General features: G+C 41.4%; 2 protein-coding genes across 8 annotated transcripts in view; one reads left to right on the forward strand and one right to left on the reverse strand.

Annotated features, from left to right (window-relative positions):
• The window catches only part of LOC149306495 (protein cholesin-like), a 91,705-nt gene that overhangs the window by 32,515 nt on the left and 36,526 nt on the right, over window positions 1-22,664 (forward strand). The window lies entirely within an intron of this gene.
• LOC149306498 (G protein-coupled receptor 146-like) overlaps window positions 1,813-22,664 on the reverse strand; it is a 33,566-nt gene continuing 12,714 nt past the window's right edge. The window contains exons 2-3 of one of the 5 annotated variants that reach the window (XM_089539516.1): window positions 16,057-16,171; window positions 1,813-7,269 (exon numbers count right to left, since the gene is read on the reverse strand). In XM_089539516.1, the coding sequence (XP_089395642.1) occupies window positions 6,228-7,229 (1,002 nt within the window). In that variant the 5' untranslated portion in view covers window positions 7,230-7,269; window positions 16,057-16,171 and the 3' untranslated portion in view covers window positions 1,813-6,227. Of the gene's footprint in view, window positions 7,275-8,848; window positions 9,275-10,177; window positions 10,406-14,118; window positions 14,193-16,056; window positions 16,172-22,664 lie in introns of those variants that run through there. The other 4 variants (XM_089539515.1, XM_089539518.1, XM_089539519.1 and 1 more) reach the window with 4 other exon arrangements.

Consider the following 22,664-nt stretch of genomic DNA (forward strand, 5'->3'; position numbering starts at 1 on the left):
ATCAGTGGGAGGTTTAATTCCTCCTTTCTCATCTCCAAGGCACTGCTGTGATCCCAGCGGGGACACTTCTGACATTATGGCCCGGCTCCAAAGATTATGATAATAGTTTCCCTTACAGTTGCTCATTTTAGGGGACAATCTCCGGCCAAGGGGAAGCTTGTTCCACATTATTAAGCACTTGTGTCCTCCTCTGGAGTATTTATAGTACTTCATATGCCTTATCTTACCATCATTTCAACCATTCTTTAGGGTAAGTGAATATTATTGTCCCAATATTGTTCCAAGTGAGAGCTGAGCCGGAGACAGGGAGAGACTTGCCGAAAGCCACCCATAGCTATTTCCTGGTTTATACCTAAGATTCATAGCTCTTTTATTCCACCAGTAATTTTTAACTGCACCAAAGAGCTTGCCCAGTGAAGACCTCACGGATAAAGAGCCTGGGCTCCTGGTCAGGCATTGCACTGTTGGATCTGAGCTTCATCCACTTGACATGTTGTTGTTGCAGTACCCGAGAACCCAGATATTATGAAGAAGGGTAAGAGCTGGGACAAGAAAGCCAAAAAGGATCAGCTGGGGGCTCTGTACTGAAAGCCCCTTGAGCACATAGGTGAATGAATTCTGGAGAAGGAACTTCTGGATTTGGCTCAGGAGATATTCATAGATTCATACAGCTGGAAGAAACCCCAAAGGCCATCCAGTCCATGCAGGAACTCATAATCAAAGCCCCAGCCGATGGCCATCCAGCCTCTGTTTAAAACCTCCAAGGAAGCAGACTCCACCACTCTCCAATGCAGCATCTTCCCCTGTCAAACAGCTCTTACTGTCAGGAGGTTCTTCATAATGTTTAGGTGGAATCTCTTTTCCTATCGTTTGCATCCATTGCTCTGGGTCCTATTCTCTGGAGCAGCAGAAAACAAGCTTGCTCCATCCTCAAGATGACGCACCTTCAAATATTTACCCTGGTGCTGCCTCTCATCAGAGGAGGTTTCATTTGGTCTGAGGTCTTTTGGGTCCTTGTTTGTGAGGGGCTTCAGCAGATGCTGATGACCCACTCAGTGGGGTTTTTCTGAGACTCCTGCTGCCATTTGGGATTAGGATAAGGATGGAAAAGGGCAAGCCAGACTGGAAATCTGAGGGTGTGAGAGTGAGAGGTTTCATCAGCTTACTTTCTCTTTCTCTTTCTCTCTTGCACCTCTGCTTTCAAATAGCTGGCGTTGGGCCTCATCCCCAATTCTAAGCCCAGACTCGACATACTTTTAATCGGAGTGGGCACTGCTCTCTACTGGATGCTTTTTATTCTTGCACCTCTGCAATGTGGTGCTGGTTCTTGGTGATGAAGTTAATAATAATCTAATCTCTGTCTGTACTGCTTCCCATATCTAATGATATCTCTAAGTGGTGTCCTTCAAGATATATATCCATAGCTGGCGGCTTCTGGGAACTAGGAATACATTTCTGAAACTTGAGATCTAAAATGGTAATTTAGGGAAGCTCAGGTTTCAAATAGAGCTAATAGATATCTGTCCCTTTCACTTCTTTAAAAAAAAGGGGGGGGGGCTGTGTTAATATAGATGCGGCAAAAATAATGGCCCTTAGCACAACCGTCTCCTGACATGTTAGTAAAGGAGTAAGGAAGTGAATGTGAGATTAATAATTTGGGGTTCACTAAAATAAAGGCCCTGTCTTGGTGGCCTTGTGGCTTCTGGTTTGGGGGCAAGACGTCCCTGATGCAAGAGGTGGTTTGGCATTTTATATCCAATACAGTTTTAATGAACCTTGAAATAAAGGGATTGCAGCAGTGAAACAAGTGGATCCAGCATTTAAGGAGCTTTATTTGTTTATTGATTTGACATAACTATCTCCTCCATTGAAAGGAGACCTAGGAATCATCAAGCATTTCCCAAAAATACTAATCATCACTCTGAGACGATAATACTGTTAATAATGGCACTCTTGTAGTCACAAATCTGTATACAGTACACCTCAAAGAACTCGAGAAGTTTATTCTTTTAAATGGCAATACATTGGTATCTTAGGAAATAATTTAATAAATTCTTTAAATTGTTCTTTTTACATCAGTAGACGGATTCTCTTTGCGAATATACAGTAATGCTCATTATAATGCTATACAGTTTGGCTCATATTTACAAAGTAACTGGAAAGCTTCAGGCATTGAAATGGAACTGCCCCACATTTTGATAACGCATAAGCTTTTGAAATATTACAACAGATTTCTGTTCTAGTTTTTAGAAATGCTTCTCTTTTAAGGCTTGGTATTTTCTCTTAACACTGGCTGCTTTTTATTGCTGTAAAGGCTGCCTACTTGTTGCCTGTTTAGAAATCTTGTTGTTGTTTGCCTTCAAGTGTTTCTGATTTAATGGCAACCCTATCATGGGGTTTTCTTGGCAAGATTTGTTCAGAGGAGGTTTGCCCTATGCTTAGCTGAACGTCACACAAACGCAACGTTTATGAAAGTGTCTGTGACGAATGGAATTCATGTTTGCCATCTTAAAGAGATAAGGATGGCAAAAAGGTAGTTTGTGGTAAATCATCTGGGATGTAACTAAAAGATCAAGCTCTCACCTAAGGAAATCCAAAGTCTTTATCACACAAGTACCACAAACACCCCGTTTTCCCTATGGAAAAGAGCCAGTGGGAAAACACAAATTGTGAAATTATCACAATTACTCTGAAGGAAATACGCAAACATGTTGTACACATATAGCTCAAAATACAAGACACAGGCTCCCAATATTAGTAGCTTATAGCATCCATTACCAAAACAAAAGTGACTGATTTTTTCCCATGAATCCAAAAGTACTTCATTTTTCATTTCACTAAGCCCAGAGCTTTGGAGCACACTTGTGAGTTTGGTGCACACTTGTGAGTTGGCGCAGCTGAACATCCTTTCATGTAAACATGCCCAAAATGCAAGATGCAGGGGACCCTCATTGAACTTGATGGGCTAATGTCAGAATGGACATAAATGAGATTGCACAAATTACCAACAAAACGTCAAGGGAAACCAAAACTGCACAGTACTTTACAGCTGGGAAATTAGCGCTAAATATATGTTTTCTGAAGCATGGAATTATTTGAGTAGCAAATACAGTTAACAACATTTTCCTGCAAATTTAAGAAACTGTGGAATTCAAACAGGAATTCACCGTAGTTTGCTTTTACAATGCTTAGACTCACACAACAGAGACATTTTAAAAATCTAGTAACATGTTGGAATTAAAAAAAATCTTATTGAAAAAAGAAGCTTTAACTTGGTAAAAAAGACTAAGACAATAAAAGGCTCTTGCGGCACGCAGTTTTCATGCCTAAAAACAGAAAAGGCCATTGTGAGCAATGTATCGTATGCAGGGCTGAATACTACGTAGATACTGCAAACTAGGATAGCCATTGCTTCAGTGATGCAATCACAGCTTTGTTCTGTTAAGGTATTTTTATGAGTTGGATTTGCAAACAAAGGTTGGTCAACACCATCTTAACACCGTCTGATGATTTAATGCATTGCGCTGACAAACACACAATAGAAATTGCGAAATCGCGTCCTATTTTTCGTGACCTCTCACTCCTGATAACCACTCAGCTAGAAATACCTCCTAATACTGTTAAGGGTTGTGTGGTGGCAAGAGCAGAAGAGAGCCATGGACTTTAGTGTCCTCACCCAATTCAATGAAAACACAAAGTGCCATTATTGCCACAACTGTCTTCTTAAAAGAAGTGCAGTATATGTCTCAGGACAAGGTCAGGGCTCAGTATCCTGTTCTGACATGGACTGCAGGTGTTTGCAAACCTAGGATCTCTTGCAGTCTTGGAACTACATGCTTGAAGGATAAGAGGCAAAAATATTGTGTTTTTGGCAAAGTCAATGTGTCTTTCAGGCGTCAGCCCTGAGATTTCATTCATCTTGCTCATGATAGGCATTGATGTTCCTCTTTCTGCTTGAGAGGAGCCCTGATTTCTGAGCCTCCATAGGACTGGAGGTTGCTCACCATGCCAATGTGACTCTTTGTCCATGTATCCTAGTTCAAGCCTCAGAATCTCTTGACAGCTGTCTCTATCATGCAGATGCCTTGCCATCTACTCACATTCACTGCTCTGTTGTGGAAGCAGTGTGTATAATTCCATAAAAAGAATGTCATCTTCAGCACATAAGGTACATTAAGCATAGCTTTGCCTTTGCAAAACATGTAGACAGCACTGTCTGCAATCCAGAGATGTTGAGAAAACAGTCAGTGAAACTGGAGACATGAGGAAATGACTCAAAATCTACTTTTAAAAGATAGTTCTGCTTCGTATGAAGAGGATTTGAAGAGAGACCTGGAGAGTGCGAAAGGAGAAAGATCATGGTTGTTTCTTTCACCTTTTTATCCTGAATTTAAACAGTACATAGTCTATAAACAGTGAAACTAAAAGAGGTACCACAGGATGTTAAAAAATGCATTTTACTAATAGAAGGATCAGAGGTGTGGAGAAGAATGCTGTTGTTGTGTGCCTTCAAGTCATTTCTGACACTATTGGGTTTTCTTGCCAATATTTGTTTAGAGGAGGTTTGCCCAGTCAGCCCTCCATATCCACGGATTCTGCATCCACAGATTCAACCGGCCACAAAAAAATCCCCAAAAGCCAACCTTGATTTTGTCATCACCATTTTACCACCTTAGTCCAACATTCAAATCACTATAACATGTTGGTTCTCTGGAGAAGAATGTACCTGTATGAAATCAGAGAAAGTAGAGGAATTATCTATTTGCCTGATGAATCATTTTTAGTTCTGGCGTTTTTCATGTACATTGCACTCTGTGTGCTTGTGTAGCAGTCCACAAAGTGTCTGTATGCCAAAGATGGAAGTGGTTTGCTGTGGAGCGCATCATGAGCATTTCTGAGACATGTCTGTAAGCTCCCATTGCCAGAGCATTGACTGATTTCTCCTCTCCATCTGCAGTCCTTCTGGGTTCATTAAAGGGTCTCTTGACCTCTGGTAAAGGTCTTCTGGAGATAACCATGGGACTAGAAAGAGTATATCAAACACTCACTTCTTATTCACTGTTGGAACATAGCCTAGGCTTTCTGTTTATACTGGTTTACTATATCTGATATCAATATTGGAAAGGATTGGCATTGTATATGGATGTAGCAAACCTGGTCCATAGCGGCACAAAGCCCCAAGAGCTAGAATGATCAGAAGTTTCCTCTTCTTGCATTTCAGAAACTATTTTCTTCTCAACCTGTGGTGCAGGTTCGTAAGAAACTGACTTGTGTTTTCTTCCATTTCTTCCATCTGTCAATACCTAGACTGTATATTTATATTTTTTAAACCTTTAAAGTTGCCCCTTTCCCCATTATAGAGGTAATAATACCTTGAAAATTGTAAGCATGTTTATTCAGTAATTAAAAGAATGCAGTACGGCTTCATGAATGTTTGTGGACCATAACAGCAATATAGATACTTTAACTCTGTGGTTGTTCATATTCACCATAACATTTATCAACATCATCCTTCATTTTACTAGGTAAAGCAATTTTTTGTTTCCTTTAAAAGTGACTACCTGTGACTGACTGAAATGTTTTGTAATGCAAAACGAGAAAAACAGATAAATGGGTTTTTGTTCTTTTTGGTTCATTGTTAACTGTAGAAAAATATAAGTACATTAAAACAAAGCTAAGTCTGCAAACACACAATTTTAGATTTCAAATAACTTTTTCTTTTAAATCAGAATATTGCAAAATTAGGGAGAACATATAATTAAATATTAAAGTAATGTTATCCTTGGTGCTTCATTGTTTAGATTGTTACACAGTTTGACCAGTCTGATCATTAATGGAGGTTATCTTAACGAAAAAGGCGCTCTCCTCCCCTGGAAATAAAACTACTTTGTAAAATTAATAATCATATTATTTTATATAAAAATACCTCTTTTTAACTCTACAGGATTACAAAGTGCTAAATGTTCAGCCAAAGCCTTGAGTAGGTCTTCTAGTGATTTTCTCCAGACAGGATTAACACAACAAAGCTTATACTGTGCGACTGAATCAGTGCATTGAAAATCTCAGCAATCAAAGGATTCTCACCCACCGACAGCTTCTCAATAGTTTCCCACACATCTTTACTACCTGTGTGCATTCAAACTGTCTCTTGTTCAGCCTCCTTGCTAGGTGTTCTCCACATGAGAGTATCCTGGAGAATAAGCTTTCCACACGGCATTCATTCGCAGCTACGTTATGACTTGCTGAACAACTGTGCGTTCATGGGAGCACCCTTGGTTTCCGCAGTGCAGTTTCTTAAGCAGCCTTCGCAGTTTATTCGGAAAGTTTTTGTTGATGTATCGATAAAGTAGAGGCATCACAAAGCTGCTAGAAAAAGCCAAGAACTTTGACAGTCCCTTGGTAAAATGTAATACTCGAGTGTAATTTTCATCCATGACTTTCCCTTGCATGCTAGTTAATGTGTTTACTAGAAGAGTTATGTAATAGGGTGTCCATAAAGTGAACTGCGTGCACACGGTTGCGATCAAAAGCCGGTGCACGGATGGATCCAGCCTTCCAGTGTCTTGGTCCAGTTGCGTCGCCTCCTTGCGTATTCGGAGAATCAACACAAGTGCGTACAGCACAGCAATGGATGGGACGATGTAGCCGATAAAAACCATGATGGCATCAGCGGCTTCTTTGTTCTGCATCTTAGAGCATTCAATGATTTTGGTGGACACATGGTTGCAGACATAGAAGAGGAGGGATGAAAAGCTTGTTAGCATAGCTCCCCCCCATATAAATCCACACACATGCTTTGTGTTGTACACACTGGACATGTAAGTTCGCGGCAGAGCACGCTCAATGTAGTAGTCCAGGCTGAGCAGGGTAGTCGAGTACATGATAACCAAAGAGGATACGTTGAATAAGATAAGCAAGGTAATGTAGACTTCATTGTTGAAACTCCAGATAGCCCATTTGGTACTGGCAGGTCCCAGAAGGTACATTGGTGCAATAGCATTGATGATGAGGCCAGCAATGGCTATATTGACAAAGTAAACATCTGGCATGGTCATAGTTGCTTTGTTGTATAGATTGACTAAGACCAGGAGGGCGTTATAGCAAAGGCCAATCGGGAAACAGATGATGAGGTAGAGCAGGGAAAAGACGGAAAGTACGAGATGGAACTCATGGCAGAGATGCTGGTCCTCTGTGGTTTTGGTACCATTGAAAGCTTCACAGCTCCACATAGTGACCTCAATATTCGCAGAGGGCTTTGCTGGTTACCAGCTTTTCTAAACAGAGAAGAAAAAGACAAAGTAAATATGCTTTTTTAAACAAACAAAAACAAATGAAACACCCACCTTTTCCCTCTTTTTTAACCATACATAGAATCATAGAGTTGGAAGAGACCACAAGGGCCACGCAGTCCAACCCCATTCTGCCATGCAGGAACACACAAAGCACCCCCAACAGATAGCCATCCAGCCTCTGTTCAAAGACCTCCAAAGAAGAAGACTCTATCATACTCCAAGGGAGTTTGTTCTACTGTCGAACAGCCCTTACTGTCAGGAAGTTCCTCCTAATGTTGAGGCGGAATCTCTTTTCCTGGAGCTTGCATCCATTATTCTGGATCCTATTCTCTGGAGCAGCAGAAAAGAAGTTTGCTCCATCCTCATTATGACACCCCTTCAAATACTTAAACGGGGCTATCATATCACCCCTTAAGATTCTCTTCTCCAGGCTAAACATCCCCAGCTCCCTAAGTCTCTCCTCATAGGGCTTCATGGTTTCCAGACCCTTCACCACTTCAGTTGCCTTCCTTTGGACACATGGCTCCAGTTTCTCAACATCCTTTTTGAATTGTGGAGCCCAGAACTAGACACAGTATTCAAGGTGAGGCCTGACCAAAGCAGAATAGAATGGCACTATTACGTCCCTTGATCTGGACACTATACTTCCATTGATGCAGCCTACTAAACATCAAAAATACACAATACTTACACTACTGACTTCCCAACCCCTAACGGATGAAAATATCCTAGGACTATCTATACTTCCTTCAAATGATAGTATATTTGTGCTTCTACTTGAACTTGAGCAAAATATTTTCCATGGGTAAGTATTTTCACGTAACCTTTCCCCCTATAAATACAGCTTTAATCACTTAATAACTTACACTTAAGAGATATTAAAAATGGTCCTCTGTCATCTTATTAATCATTTATCTAGCATATTAATGTGGCTGGTGCTTTCTGATCCTTTATACTGGAATCTTCCTTTCTGATTTACACTCCATTCCTTTATGGATCTAGTGAGTCTCCGTCATTCTCCCAGGACATCTAAATCTGCCACATTTCTCTTTTCTGTTGGTATTTCAGAACCAACATTCTCTGTGAAGCCCTTAACTTAAGCACATACTGAGGTGTCAGAGGAGTTGCCTTGGTGTAGAACTGGAGAACCTGGCCCTGGATCAACATAACACAGCTTGTAAAAAAAGCACATGTGCTTTGTTTGTGTTTCCAATTATGCGCCACTCTTCTATCTCACGGATCAAGCCAGCTCCAAAGCCTTTTTTTATCAGGTGTAGAAATGGTTGGATAATTTCGAAGAACCATCTTCCCCTCGCAGAAGGTGCTCTTTCCCTGCAGGAGCACCACACGAACCTTTGGATAATTGCTTTGGTCGCAGCTTAATTTCAAGGCGTGTTGCTTCTGCTTACAGTAATTTCCTCTTTTATTAAACTATGGCATTTGAATAGCTAACTTTATGAGTCTTGAACAATTTTAAGTTTATCTGAAAATCTCAGGCAGCGTGCAAGTTTCTACTTCGGCTTTTAATAACTTTAAATAATAATAAAAGCCATTACTTTTATATATACATCAGGAAGCTGACTTGCAGGGAATCGAGCTGCTGTTCATCTGATGCAAGTTTGTTTATCCTGAGAGAGAGGTCTATTTCCAGCTGTACCTTTTAAAAAATGGAGATGATGGGGTTAAACCTAGTGCTTTCAAGGTGTGAAATGTATGCTTTACTACTGAGCTGTAGTGCTGCCCCATCTGAAGATGGCTAGTATCCTAGTTAAGTGTGTTTGGCACGGTTTACTAAATACTGCTTGCTATGTAGCCTTGTGTCAAAGAAATGAATATTGCATGCACCCCCCTGGCCCAGTTTAAAAAGGGGCTGAAGACCTTCCTGTTCAAATCAGCATTCCCTGATACAGGCCCCAATTAGTGCTTCCCTCCTCTATGCCAGCAGTGGCAAGCTGGCTAGAATGTTTTTAATGTAATTGTAATTGTTTTATTGTATTGTTATTGATGTATTTTATAATGCTGTACACTGCCCTGGTTATATAGAAGGGCGGTATATAAATAAAATTTTTATTTATTATTTATTGTTTATTTATTATTGATTCCATCTGTATCACCTTCATCTGCTCTCATTTGCTGCTTGCCACCAGAATGTCATTTCATATCCTCAGACTTGCGCTCCATAGCCCATATTTAAAGAAATGTTACTGTTATTATTACTAATGCTACCGCTACTAGTACTACTACACTAGTTTTGATAAAAATTTATTTTTATGTGTAGTGGGATTCCTGCGTTTGTAGGTTTTATAAAATGTCAAACTTAATTTCAAAGGGCTTACGTCGTATAGCTAAATCTCAAACATAGTCTTTTATTGAGAATGAGTGGCTTTCTTGCATCTGGAATACAAAATTGTCATTGCAAATCAATTAGCTGAAAGCACAGAGCAAGAATCTTTTAAGGAAAGAATCCGATTCTTCTCCTGCTTCCTTCTAACACCAGGGTATAAGTTTGCAAAAGAAGCATTTGTTGGCTAAATACCCAGCCGGTGTATCTCTGTTCAGGCCTTTTTATCCTTCTGATCAGAAAAGTCAGTTCTGTAGTACTTTGAGAGTGGTTGCGCTAAGTGCGTTACCCTTTCCAGTTCAAAACAGTACAATAATAATGCCTTGAAGCAGGTAATCTCTGTGCGCATGGCTGCAAGTGTTTTCTCCACAATTAGTCTTGACATGGAAAGGACATTCTGAATCTCTAGATTTTAATTCTGAAGCTTGCAGAACACGACTGACTCTTTTACATTGACAGTGGTTCCTTACAACTCCCAGCTCCCCCGCCCTTTGCCTCAAACTCTCCATCGCTCCTGCTACCAAAAACCTCTTTAAACTCCTACCTTCAGTTTGTGCAGCATGTTCCTTTGTACTTCAGAGTCCAAGCATGGCCAGTAAACAACATTTCAGGTGAGAAACGCATGCCGGAGCGTGCTGGGTTTCCCCTCTTTGAATTCATAGTGATCATCTTCTGTGATCACAGGGGATCTACACAGCCCCAGTGCCTTTTTCTGTCTCTGTGTGTGCTGCACTTGTTTTTCCACTAGTAAATTACTCACAAAGTTCCTGCTGCTCTTGGCAATCCAGGGCTAACTCCTCCCTTTCTCTGCCTACAGTCAGTTTTCAAGAACTGGGAGGCTGCTCCCAAAGGGGAGTGGTTCCTGACATTACACTCCACTGAGTCTTAGCTGCTTCCGATTCATTGGTAGAGAGGGACATGTTCCTGGAATACGCTTGTTCGGTGTTGTGTTACACTTTTTGTTGTTGTCAGTTCCATCAGGCGGGTTTACGGCATTCTCATTGAGAAGGGAGTTTGCCATCAGCTGGCAGATTCCATTGAGGGGATGAGATGTCTTACTGGAAGCTATTACTGGGAAATTCACTTTCACGTTCTAGGCAATACGACTTCCCTCAAAAGACAACTGACTGGGGTTGATGGGAACTGTAGTACATAAAGCACCACGCCGGAGAAAGCTATATTACAATACAGCGTTCGCCAGAAAGTTCAAAACTTTAAACAGCAATGTTTTAACTGCACTTGAGGATGTTAAATATTAGGGCTCCCTTCTGATCCGTGTTCTTGTTTGCCTCTTCCTTTTAGATCATATTAAGCCAGGAATGGGTAGCTGTGCCCCCCCCAGCTGTTTTTGGCCTGCTATTTCCATCCTTCTAGCCAGCATAATCAGTGGTGCAGGATTAAGAAGTTATATTCCTGCAACACCCAAAGGGGTAGCAATGCCCACTCCGGGATTAGTCAGTGGACAGTTTTATTCAGGGTCTAGTGTACTAGGCCAGGTCAGCTCCGTAGCTTGGTAGTAGACGCCAAGCACATGTTCTCCTTGTGAAAGGTCCCCATGTCAGTTCCTTTCACTTCTACCCAAAAGATCCTAAAACTGGAAAGAACTCTGCCTAAAGCCTAGGAGAACAGTGCTAGTTATTTCTCAGCAAGATGGACAAATGTTCTCTTGGTATTAAGTAGCTACTTGATTATATGTTCGTATCATCTTTAATGGCAATCCCCACTTTTCCACTGCAAACACATTTGACTCATTTAAATTTAGTAGACTACATTGAATGAATTTGTAAGAACCTCACCTTGCATGAGTTAGATTTCTGTTTAAGCTTATGCAGTAAATCGTACATGGATAATTAAAGACAGAGTTCTGAAAGTCAAGGCTGAGCAAGCTAACAATGTAATGCCAAGTCTTGCAGGGACTGTTCGTTGTTTGTACGTCATCTTAAGAATTACTATTGTGCACGACAGATTAAGGACAGGTTAATGGATACTTCACCTGTTCTGGGGAATTCAGAGGAAACAATATTCACCTGGGGAAAAGCTGCCAGTCTGGTATAGCCAAGGAAGATTCAAGTGGCATGCATTGTTTCCAAAGCCAACAACTAAGACTCGCGTAATGTTTTGGGTTCATACTGCACCGTATCAAACTGCATGACATTCTTTAAGTCATTGTTAGCAGGGAAGGCAGGCTGAGCAAAAGGATAATCTTTCACTTGCACCTGACTGAGTCACCATTATTTATTACCCAGGTATTTGATTGAACAGAGATAAAATAGTTTTTGAATTAGTGTAGAGGAAAATCCTGCTTGGTCAAGGGTGTTGGCATGAATAACTTGCAACCCTTTTTTCCAAACCTGTCATTTAAGATTGCATGGTGGCGCCCATGACCAGTTTGACTAGTGGAAGAGTTCCAGCTTCAGTACATCCTATTGGGCCATCCCTAGCATACAGTGAAGGTATGGCATTCAAATGCATTCCCTGATTATTATTTTTAAGATGGCCAAAATATATCTCCTCTACTGTCCCTTTGCTCTTCCTGTGTGTTTTTTCCCCTTTTCTTCACAAGGGGTTCCTAGAACCAAAAATGTGTTTTGAAATTCGAGGAATGGGAACAGCTGGGAGAACCATTTTGAAGTAGAGAAGTACTGGGTGGGAAGAGTCAAGTATCAGGTCTCGACTCTAATTTCCATCCCCCCAAAGCAGGGTTTTTAAAAACTGTCTTGTAGCCCCATTGTCTCCTTGTTTTTGCAGTCTGAGCAGGTAAATTCTGGTGTAAAGGTTTGCTCTGGCCCTCTGCAATTTCCCTGCTTGATTTTCCTCCTCTGTTCCACATGTTTCTCTGTTGTCTTAGTGCCGCCTTCTTTGACATGCTGGCTGGGGGTGATAGGAATTGTAGTTGAACACATTGAGAGGAAGCCAGCTGTGTTTGCCCTTCTTTTCAATGGCCAGCCTAGGGGGTCTTTGGCCATGAGTGCGTTGAACTGAATAGCAAGCTCTGTTGTCTAGGAATCATGGTTGGTAGTGGGATTCTAAAATGGTTGAGACAGCTTAGAGGCCTGCTGTTTAGAGACAGTAAGAACAATCTCATGGGTCAGCTCCAAGCCCTTGGATAACATTTTGGATGCTGGCCATCTAGTACACTATCAGTGGATGTACTGGTTCCGTTTCACCAGCCCTTAGTAATTAATGGGGCAGAGGTTTTACGGTGTCATGTAATTATGTGTCAGCATATACTGTCTGTGTGCATATGGATTGTAACATACGTGAATATGCAATATTCAGCTGAAACTGGCTCACACGATACAAAGATGATGGGAGATAGATATAAGGGGTGCTTTTGATCTTCCAGTGAATTGAGAAATTCTTTTCTGCCCTCCTGTAATACTTTAATAAGGATAAAAGGTTCACAAGAGTCTAGCAAAACCAACAGCTAACTTTTCAGGAAACAGCAAGTGAAAGGAATAGTCTGCAAGCTCAAGAGACCAAGGTGTCAGCACTAAATCTGCATGTCATATGCAGGATCTTCTGGGTGTATTTATATGGTTATTATCAGGACTGAAAGAGAGGCAGATCTTGCTCTGGAGTAGAAAACAAGGATCAGTTGGTGCCTTTAATTTACAAATGATGCTATGGAGCGAGCTATTTCACATCTCCACCACTTGTCTGTAACTTTAAATTGGGGCATAGATTATCCCTTGGACCATGAGGAAAAAGAACTTATTAATTAAAGCAATTCACATAGTTTGGACTAGGATTCTCTCCATCATCCCTCCTGTCCAAAAATGCTTAGCTACAGCAGTTCAGATTCAGCTTCAGTGTGAGAAACTGCAGTACTTTTGATTTTATTGTAGCTTGGCTGCTGTTTCAGGACTAAATCTGTCTCAATGAATTTGGCACCACAGAAACAACAGCTCATTCTCTAACCCAAACTCCATTTGTTGAACTCACCAGAGCTTAGGCTTTGTTCATGGGGAGAGGAATGGACTTGGCATTGCAAGAGCATTCTCCATAGATACTCTCCTGCCAGTTGGAGAAGACTGACAGGAGGCACAGATGGTGCTTCTCCTGGAAACCATTATGCAGTGCTACTTCCTCTCAGTTAAACAAGTGAAAGGCAACCTAGGGACTTAGCAGCAGCACATTGGGCTGGTTGCATAGCAGATTCCTGCTCAAAAAGAAACTCAGGTTCTCTGGGCCCAGAATTCTGGGACTGCTGGTACATAAACGTTTCCAGAGGATGCATTGAAGCAGAACATTGTCCCCAATATTCTTGTGCAGAGGGTGGTACTTTGTGGTTGAGATTTCTAGGAAGTTTGCTGATTCCCCGATAAGCCATACTGCCTTTATCCAATCCCTAGTGAAAATTTGTGTGATACCTAAGGAACCTGATCTGTAGGTGTCTAACAAAAATCAGTCATTCACTACCTCACATTTAATTGGGTTTAAATAGTCCCAAACAACCCTTAACTCCCGAAATAGATCTATTACCTGTCAGGCCGGATTCTGGCTTAAAATACTCATGACTCGCATCCTTCTGGATCCTATTACATTCTGTCCAACTCCTACACCTGTGTGTGTGTGTGTGTGTGTATGCTTTATACTTGGGCATTATCATTCTGTAAGTATACAAAGAAGTAGGTTTATATCAATGAAAGCTCATGCAAAAATAAAAACCAGTTAGTTTTTAAGGTGCTGCTATCTTCCTTGCCCCTCCCTCCCTTCCTAACCTTTATGCCTTAAAATAGGTGAGACAGTTGAGCTAGATGACCTCTGGGTACCTTTAGACTATATGCTTATCTCCACTGCTTGTTTCGAAACATCATTCCATTTATCACCATCTATTTGTATCCCTACAAGGATCGAAAATCTAGAGACTGTATGACTAACTACAATTCAGTTTTATCATTTTCGCTTTTACATACAGAGCGTGTGTTAATGAGGTGAGTATGGAGAGTGACCATGGGAGGACAACTAAAGGCTGGAGGATGGGAGTGGGAAATGACAGACCAAACCCACAGCCAAAATTAAGTTGGGGCATTTTCTCTTACCCCTATCGTCTCCAGATGCCTTAGCATCTTGCCTGGCTCCTTTCTCTCTACTAACTCTGTAGATAAGTGGACAGAGGAACAATCGGTTCACATTCTGTGTGAGAAGGCTATACCTGATGAAACTGTTACTTCTAGACAGCTATTAAATGTACAGGAATCTTCCTTCTCCTTTGTGTCTAATGGCATTTTGGCCTCATGACATTTTTCTGCAACTCCATAGATTGTGCAAAGGATACATGCACATTTAAGAGAATTTCAACTCTTCCTTAAGACAACATTTCCATCTAGAATGCTTTCTTTGTTTTGTCTCTTTATTATTTGAAGACCTGAAGTCCTCTTAGAGTTTTTTTAGTTCAGGGACCATCCAGGTTAGTATCACTGTTAAACATTTGCAGCAAAACCAACAAAGAATCCTGTGGGACATTAAAGACTTACATATTTATGGCGGTGCACGCTTCCAAGGACTATAGTCCGCCTGGTTAATTTGTTAATCTTTAAGTACTACAAGACTCTTTGTTCTAGCTCAGACAAGGTTTCATTTTAGTCTTGCTTAATTCCACAGTCGACATGGAGACACCAGACTTATGAGAATGCTGGATGTCTCTGTATATAATTAATATATGTAGTATTGCAAAATAGGATTCATAGAGTTTTTTAAAATCAATGTTAGCATTAAAGTACTGGAGAAAGTCTTCTACAATATGATGAGGTCTATGATTTTATTCTTTCCTTCTCTTCAGTGTAATTAAAAGCCAACCAGATTGCTAGTTAAGAGCCTTAGTTGCTGACTCTAATACTGTATATTTAATAATGTATTAGATGTAAAACATAAAATGTAAATTGTAAGATGTAAAACGTAAAGCAGTTCCTTCACTGGTGTGTGTGTGTGTGAGTTTGTTGTGAATATATATCTTGCACACACAACTTTATCGTAAAAGTACATGTTTTGTGAGTGGTAAAGGAAGAAAATATGAAATTAATGTTACAGGTGTATGCAATAAGTTGCTTTCCAGAAAAATGTAGATATGGATGCTTATTGATAACATTATTATTATTATTATTATTATTATTATTATTATTATTATTGATAAAAGGAGCTGGGGTCTAATTAGAATTGAGATCTATCCTGCAAATCCATACTTTCCCCATTCTTTTTTGAAAACATAGCATAGATAGCAACATACAGTGCTTTCATATACTTGCTTTTCTTTTGACTCCCAAATCACATCCCAGCTGCATGCTGCATTCTGCTGCAGGACTCCTATGCTGCTGCTCCTTAGCTGTCTGCATGCATAACAATTAATACCGTGTCCCAGCTTTCATTCTTATTATTTTTGTAGAAAGAGCACGCCGTAAAGCCAGCCGGCCGACCACTCACCTGCTGCCCTGCTTCAGCACATGCGCTTCTTCCGATCAGGCAGAACTACATTTTGCTCCTCGAATGGGAACTTTCTCCCAGTGAGTTCAGCAGAGGCTCCGCTGGCGTCTCATCCCTACGAAGAGTAAACAATAGCAGAGCTTAGGAGAGGAATGCTGACTCCGCTGCATCCCTGTTGTTAGTGGCACTGCTCCCCGTATATTCCTGTGACCTCCCCCAACACATACATACACAACATAATCCTTTAAGCTGTGGCTGTGCCCTGCGATTGGCGGAGAGGGCTGTTACAAAATCGAGCCCTCCACAGCGATATCTCTCAGTGATTAAGTCAGGAGGGCGAAGGGGCATTAATCATGAGGTCTGATTGCTGCCCCGAGGCTGGCTTGCCTCTGCAGCCCTCCAGAGAAAGAGCCCTGCTGTCTCTCTGCATGTTTTAATAAAAACCATAACCTATTAAAAAGGCACTTTCCTAGTTAGAAAATGGTTAAACCTTCTAATACCATTTCACAATAAAACCTATATCAAATTCAGGCAAACCATGGAAGCACAAAGGGGAGTAGACTTCAGAGCAGCTTTGAATGAGTTAAAAACAGACATGGCGAAGCATGTTAAAAGCAGACGTAATGAAGCATGTCAAGTTTCACTGTGGAAGGTTTCTTTAAATCTGTCAAACATTGTAGCATTATTTTAATAAGATAGCCCTAAGATAAAATAATAATACTAGAACGATTTCTATAATACTGCGCTACAGTGGGATTTTGTATAGGAACCGTGGGCATACTGATGCATATTATTTCCCCTAGATAAAAATATTTTAGGGAGCCTTAAGTTGTTTCTGCTTAAGGCTAGGGATAGGCAGCTGCTTGTCCAGTAGTCCAGTTGAACACTGAGAAAAAAGGGGGTGGCAAATGTGGGTGCAATGGAGGTGGCCCTTCAAGATCTCCTTAGGGACCTTTTCAGGCACTCCATGCTAAGTTGAAAGCCCTGTTCCCTTGGCTCTTGGATCCTTTTTGGACTCAAATATCAAACCTTAGTACTGACTGGAGCTGCCCTGCAAGTGGTTTTTTCCTCATGGCTAGTAGCAGGCAAAAGAGCCACAAACCCCTTTCAACCGTGTCTCAACAGTGGCAGAAGTTTTTGCAGAATTTGCTCCTTAGGAATGTAACTTTTTACTCCTTCTGGCCTGCATCTTGGTTCATATGGAGAAACAGATGGTGGGGGAGAGGCTTTGTTAGAGGTCCTGTTGTTATTCCCAAGGGGAAAGTGTTATCATAGGATAGTTGAGTCACTAGGCATCGCCAGTGTTGCAGGACCTTTAGTTCTTGCTCTGTTGAAATTACGTCCCTGCTTAAACATTAGTTGCCAACCTGACTAATGTGAGTGTTTTTTCTTGGAACCCATATTGCCAGAATCCAATTTTCAAACAGCTTTTAAAGGAGAGTGGGCATCAAGTGCCAAGGGCCATTCTTTGCATGTAGAAGGTCCTTGCAGGGCTTTCATTCACCTTCATTTCGCACCCCCACTATTTTCTGAGTACAGATCTTTTCCTCTTTCCCCTCAAATCTTTGAGGGCTTTGAGGCTTTCCTGTCTTTCTTTCTTTCTTTCTTTCTTTCTTTCTTTCTTTCTTTCCTCCTAGACTTCTGAAATCATCAGGATACATCTAAGCCTACTGTTATCTCCTTGTGTGGTGGTTTGGCTTCATATGAAATGGTGCTCACCCAATAGGCTTGGGAAAGAGGAGGAATGACTGCATGAGGGAAGTAGTTCAGATCTAGAGACCATTTGGAAGAGGCTTTGTAGGAAAACTAGACAAGATTCTTGTGGCAGCTAGAAGAAAAATAAGTTTACCATCTTAAGCTTTTCTGGACCAGAGCCCATTTTATATCAAAGGATGTGTGTCTTTAATTGGTGGGGCTGGATTAAGGTAGTTGGTGCCCTGGAGCAGTTCCAAAACTAGGGCTTTATGGACATGTGTGAGCTATTGTAGGGGTTGTGGCATATTAGCCAATTACATAAATACATGCAAAGTACACTTAAAATGCAGCACACACACAAAAACTGTAGTGTGAACCCACTTTCAGCCCTGCAACTTGGGTGAGATTAAGAGGCTGATCCCATGAATTGTTTACTCAGTTACTCCAGCAACTTACAAAACGATGATGGTAACAGAAACACTGGGAGATTCATGAAGTAACTGAGGAAGGAGAAAATGTGCAACGCTACAGCTTTTCTTTCCAGCAATGGGCCCTTAGCCAGTCAGGGGCCTGGAGCACTTGCACCCATTGAACCATTGAAAAGCCAGCCCTGGTACAGGGAGAGCAAAAAAGTGAACAGGGGCCAAAGGGCTGTAAAATATAACTGCGTCTATGACATTTATATGCAGAGCCTAGATCAGTGATGGCGAACCTATGGCACACATGCCAGAGGTGGCACTCAGAGCCCTCTCTGTGGGCACATGTGCCATCACCCCAGCACAGAGTTTGCCCGAGTTTGTTACTAGAAAGCCAGAGGGACACGGCACTTTGCAATAAATAAGTGGGTTTTGGGTTGCAGTTTGGGACTCGGCCTCTAAAAGGTTCACCATCACTGGCCTAGATGTTAAGGTAACATATGTGGTGGCAGGAATCCAGAATCCCCATTACGTTAGTGTTCACTAACTAAGGATAACACCTCATGATCTGGTGAGGTGGACTCTAATCTAGAAACGCATGTGTCACAATAAATTGATTAGTCTCTAAGGTACCACAAGCCTCTTTGTTGGTGGTGGAAACCTAAACCAGTCTCCAAGGTCCTCTTATCTGCATGGCTTTCCAATGCAGCTCAAGGCACATCTTTTATCTCTTAGGCCTTCTCAGAGTCATGCGAAGTTGCATTGGTCTATATGTGCTTCTAGCAGCAAAGGCTTATCTTTCCCCCCCTTTTTAAGCCAGCAAGGAAAAGTGGCAGTCTTTGTGCCCAACATTCACAGAAGAGCATTGCTGTTTCCTACAGGATTGACGGCATGAATAATGCTCCCAGATATATATAAAATTTCCCCTTGATGTGGCTCTGTATTACACTTGCTATTCAGTACACAGGCGAGGTGTAAATTCTGTTCCATCTGTGTAAACGTCCACAGTAATATATTCTGCATTAGAATTTGACAGAATCATCAAGGCCTGGATCAGTCTGTTTGAGATAAAAGCTACCTCTGAGCAGCTTATATGATTTTATAAACGGTTCCTGCAGTTGTTTAAAATTCATTAGCGTCCTGTATTTCTGTGTTGCACATATGCACAATTTGAGTTCATTTCAGCAGCAACTGCACGCATGCCTCAATAGGGAAATACCACTCTGCAGGGGATTTAATAAGAGTATTGCTTATGTTGAGCAATGGCACGTCTCTTCACCGTTCTAAAAAATATATGGGAAACAAGAAAAGTTTCCCATTTCTTGTTATTTTTTAATATTGGATTTTATTACTGGTGGATGGTTTCTTTCCCTGCCCTGAACTTCCTTTTGTTAGTTGCGGCCTTCCTATTGAAGTGGATGAGTGCAAAAGAGGCAAATATCGGGGATCCTTTATCTCTTCAACTTATGAAACCTATACAGGGGCTTATTTGCATTTCTAATCTTGAGTAGCAGAGCTGTGGAAGTTCAGTGTTAGGTCAATGGTGGTGTGGCAGATGTGTTTAGATTGTAGAGGCCAAGTTGGCCGCTCTGCAAAGGACCTTATTCTTTGGGTTATTCCATCCCGCTTTATACAGATGCTCATTTAGGTGTACTTTTAGCTCTCTTGTTAAACTGTTATAATCTCAAATGGACTACTGCAGTGCACTTTTCTGTGGGGCTGTGCTGGCAAACAGCTTGAAAACAGTTGCATGATGGCATGCTCTTCTGCTGAACTTGACCAGCCACTAGTGAGCTTTAATTCAATTCAGTGTCCTGGCATTGGTTTTTTAAATCTTTAAAGCTCTTCATAGCATAGAATCTACATTTCCCTCCTCATCCTACCCCTCCATTACCCACATACAATCTTTAAGACATTAAGAGCTTTCTGGAAGAGTAGGGCTTTTTCAGCCCTCCCAAGGCTTCAGGTCTGCAGAAGTGGCACACAAATATACAAGGGAAATGTAAATAAATCTTGCCACTTCACTGCCACTATGGCTACTAGATTTGTTTGGGAAAACAGTGAACAATGCTCTCGGTAGGAGCTTTCTTCCCTTTGCTCTTTCACTCCCTTCTAGTTTTAAAGCGAGACCCTGTGTGTTTGAAACCTCCACTATAAGAGGAAGAGAGAGTATTGCAGCCATGCTGTTGCAGCAGCATTTCTCTTGTTAGAAATAGGACTCTGCATGGAAAATGTATAGAGGAAGCAGTTGCATTTCAAGTAAGGCAGGCTGAGGAGGAGGAGGAGGAGGAGGAGGAGGAGAGAAGAGAAGCTTCAGCAAGTTGAGCATAGTTTGGGTGATGGCCCCTCTAAATGTATTTTGAGGGCTTTCTTGCACAACGAAAAGCATAGTATAGTGGTTTCAGCATTAGGCTAAGACTCTGGAATACCTGGCTCCAGATTCAAGCAAGTGGAGACCATTGGATGATCTTGGACAAGTCACATTTTCTCAGCCTTAGAGGCAGGCGGTGGCAAACATCCTCTGAAGAAATCTTGCCAAGAGAACTCTATGTATAGGGTCACCATAAGTTGAGGTGACGTGAAGACACACATCTAATTCATAGGGCATGGGAGAAAACACAGGGGACAAGAGAAAGCTTCCATCCTTTTATGTGAAAAACAGATAGATCACTGTTTTTCTTTTTTATCCCACACAGAAAGCTTAGATCAGATAGCTGTCTTCTCTGAATTTGGTGATTCTATACAAAGGGGGGAAGTTCTAGGATGGGAGAACTAGAAATCTCCAGAGTTCATTATTAAGGATACCCCCTCTTCACAGTACTGATGCATTGCTCCCTCTAGAAAACAGTGTGCGCTTGAACAAATGGCTTTCTAACAATGCTGTGCAGTGTGGTAAGAGAACATGAACTCTGTGGAAGGGATCTCTCCAGTGCAATAACAAGCAGGGCCCTTCTTAACATTCTTGTCAAGTGTTACTTTGGCAATCCTTTGTAGCAGACGAGAGGAAAACTCCGATGAGAGGAACTGCAAATGAAGTTTCATTATGATGGAGTGAAACTGTGTGTGGTGCAATCTTGCCGTCCCCCCCCCCCCAATCCCCAACCATCAGCTTCTTAGAAATTGTTTGCTGCCAAAGAAGCATAGATTATTTTCCTCAGTTCCTCCTGGCAGTGAATTGAAATCATTTAGGCTTTGTAAAACCTCCAAAGCGAGAAGGATTAAACAGCGTAGCCATAATTTACAGTTCTGCTAGTCTATGAACTCTGGATGTCGTCTCAGCAAGGTTATTGCAAGAGATCAGCAGATACAGCAACGCATACTTCAACTGTATTTTGTAGCTTTGGGAGCGTTTTGTGGTGCATGGTGGCAAAGAGACTGAGCTATGGATCAGGAAATCCTGGTTTGCATCTTACCTCCGCCATGAACTGACTACATGACTTTACGCAAATTTCCCTCCTTGCCTCCCTGCCTCAGCCCATATGACAATAAATAGACAAGAATACCCATTGATTTTACAGGGCTGTTTTACTGTTGATTAAAGTCATCTGTGTGAAACACTCAAGCGCTATATGCATTTAAAGTGTTAATTTTTTTGGTAGACCATTGAGCTTCCCTGCATATTTTGAAAACAACACATACAACTATAAGAGTAGAATTCAAAGATATAGCCATGTTAGTCTAGAATCAGTATGTAGAGAGATCTTGCAGTACCTTTGTGACTTTCCTCCATCTGCATCTGAGGATGTAGACTTTAGTCTCCAAAAGCTCATGCTGCCAACTTCTTTCTTTAAGTCTCAAAGGTGCTACAAGATCTCTCTACATACAATCTGTACTATAATAATCGGTGCAGGGAAACAGAAGACAACAACAAAAAAGGGAAGGATGAGAGACCCCACTACCTATGGCAGTTTCAGTCTGTCATTCCCCCTACTCTCAGTTCCTCTTTGCTGGCACAGTTCTTAGCAGGAGAAGGTTTTTAGTGATGCTGACCAACATGCTCTGGCTTATCATTAATAAAGAATATGACTTAAGGGCATCTCTGGGAGAAGCCTGATGATCATATTCCTTAAACAGTGAATATTTAAAACAGGTGTTCCAGGAAGTGGCTGAGCCTGGATGAGAAGGTAATGCTGGAAAGGTGCATTGGCACGGCGAGGGAGATCTCCAGTCCTCTTTCCTATGTTCCAGAGCACAGAAACATGGAGTGCAAATGGATAGTTCTTTCAGTTGTCCTTCAGGTTCAGATGCATCAAACTGCTTTTAGACATTTGGGGGCAGTGTGCTACAGTGCATAATAATGGATGTTTGGATGTGCATAACTTAAAGCATAGATCTCTGTGCAGCCGTGCAGCTCTGCAGATGGCCTTGGGGAAATTGGAATTGCTCATTGTACCCTAATAAGTTGCCCTTAAGAGAAAGCAAATTTGACCTGAAATAATCAAATGGATGTGGGTGCTTCGTTGTTGTTTTTAATGGATTATGGTTTTACTGCAGTCT

Source organism: Sceloporus occidentalis, unplaced genomic scaffold, assembly GCF_023333645.1.
Source record: "Sceloporus occidentalis isolate IW3139 unplaced genomic scaffold, rSceOcc1.0.p SCAF_10, whole genome shotgun sequence".
Classification (NCBI taxonomy): domain Eukaryota; kingdom Metazoa; phylum Chordata; class Lepidosauria; order Squamata; family Phrynosomatidae; genus Sceloporus; species Sceloporus occidentalis.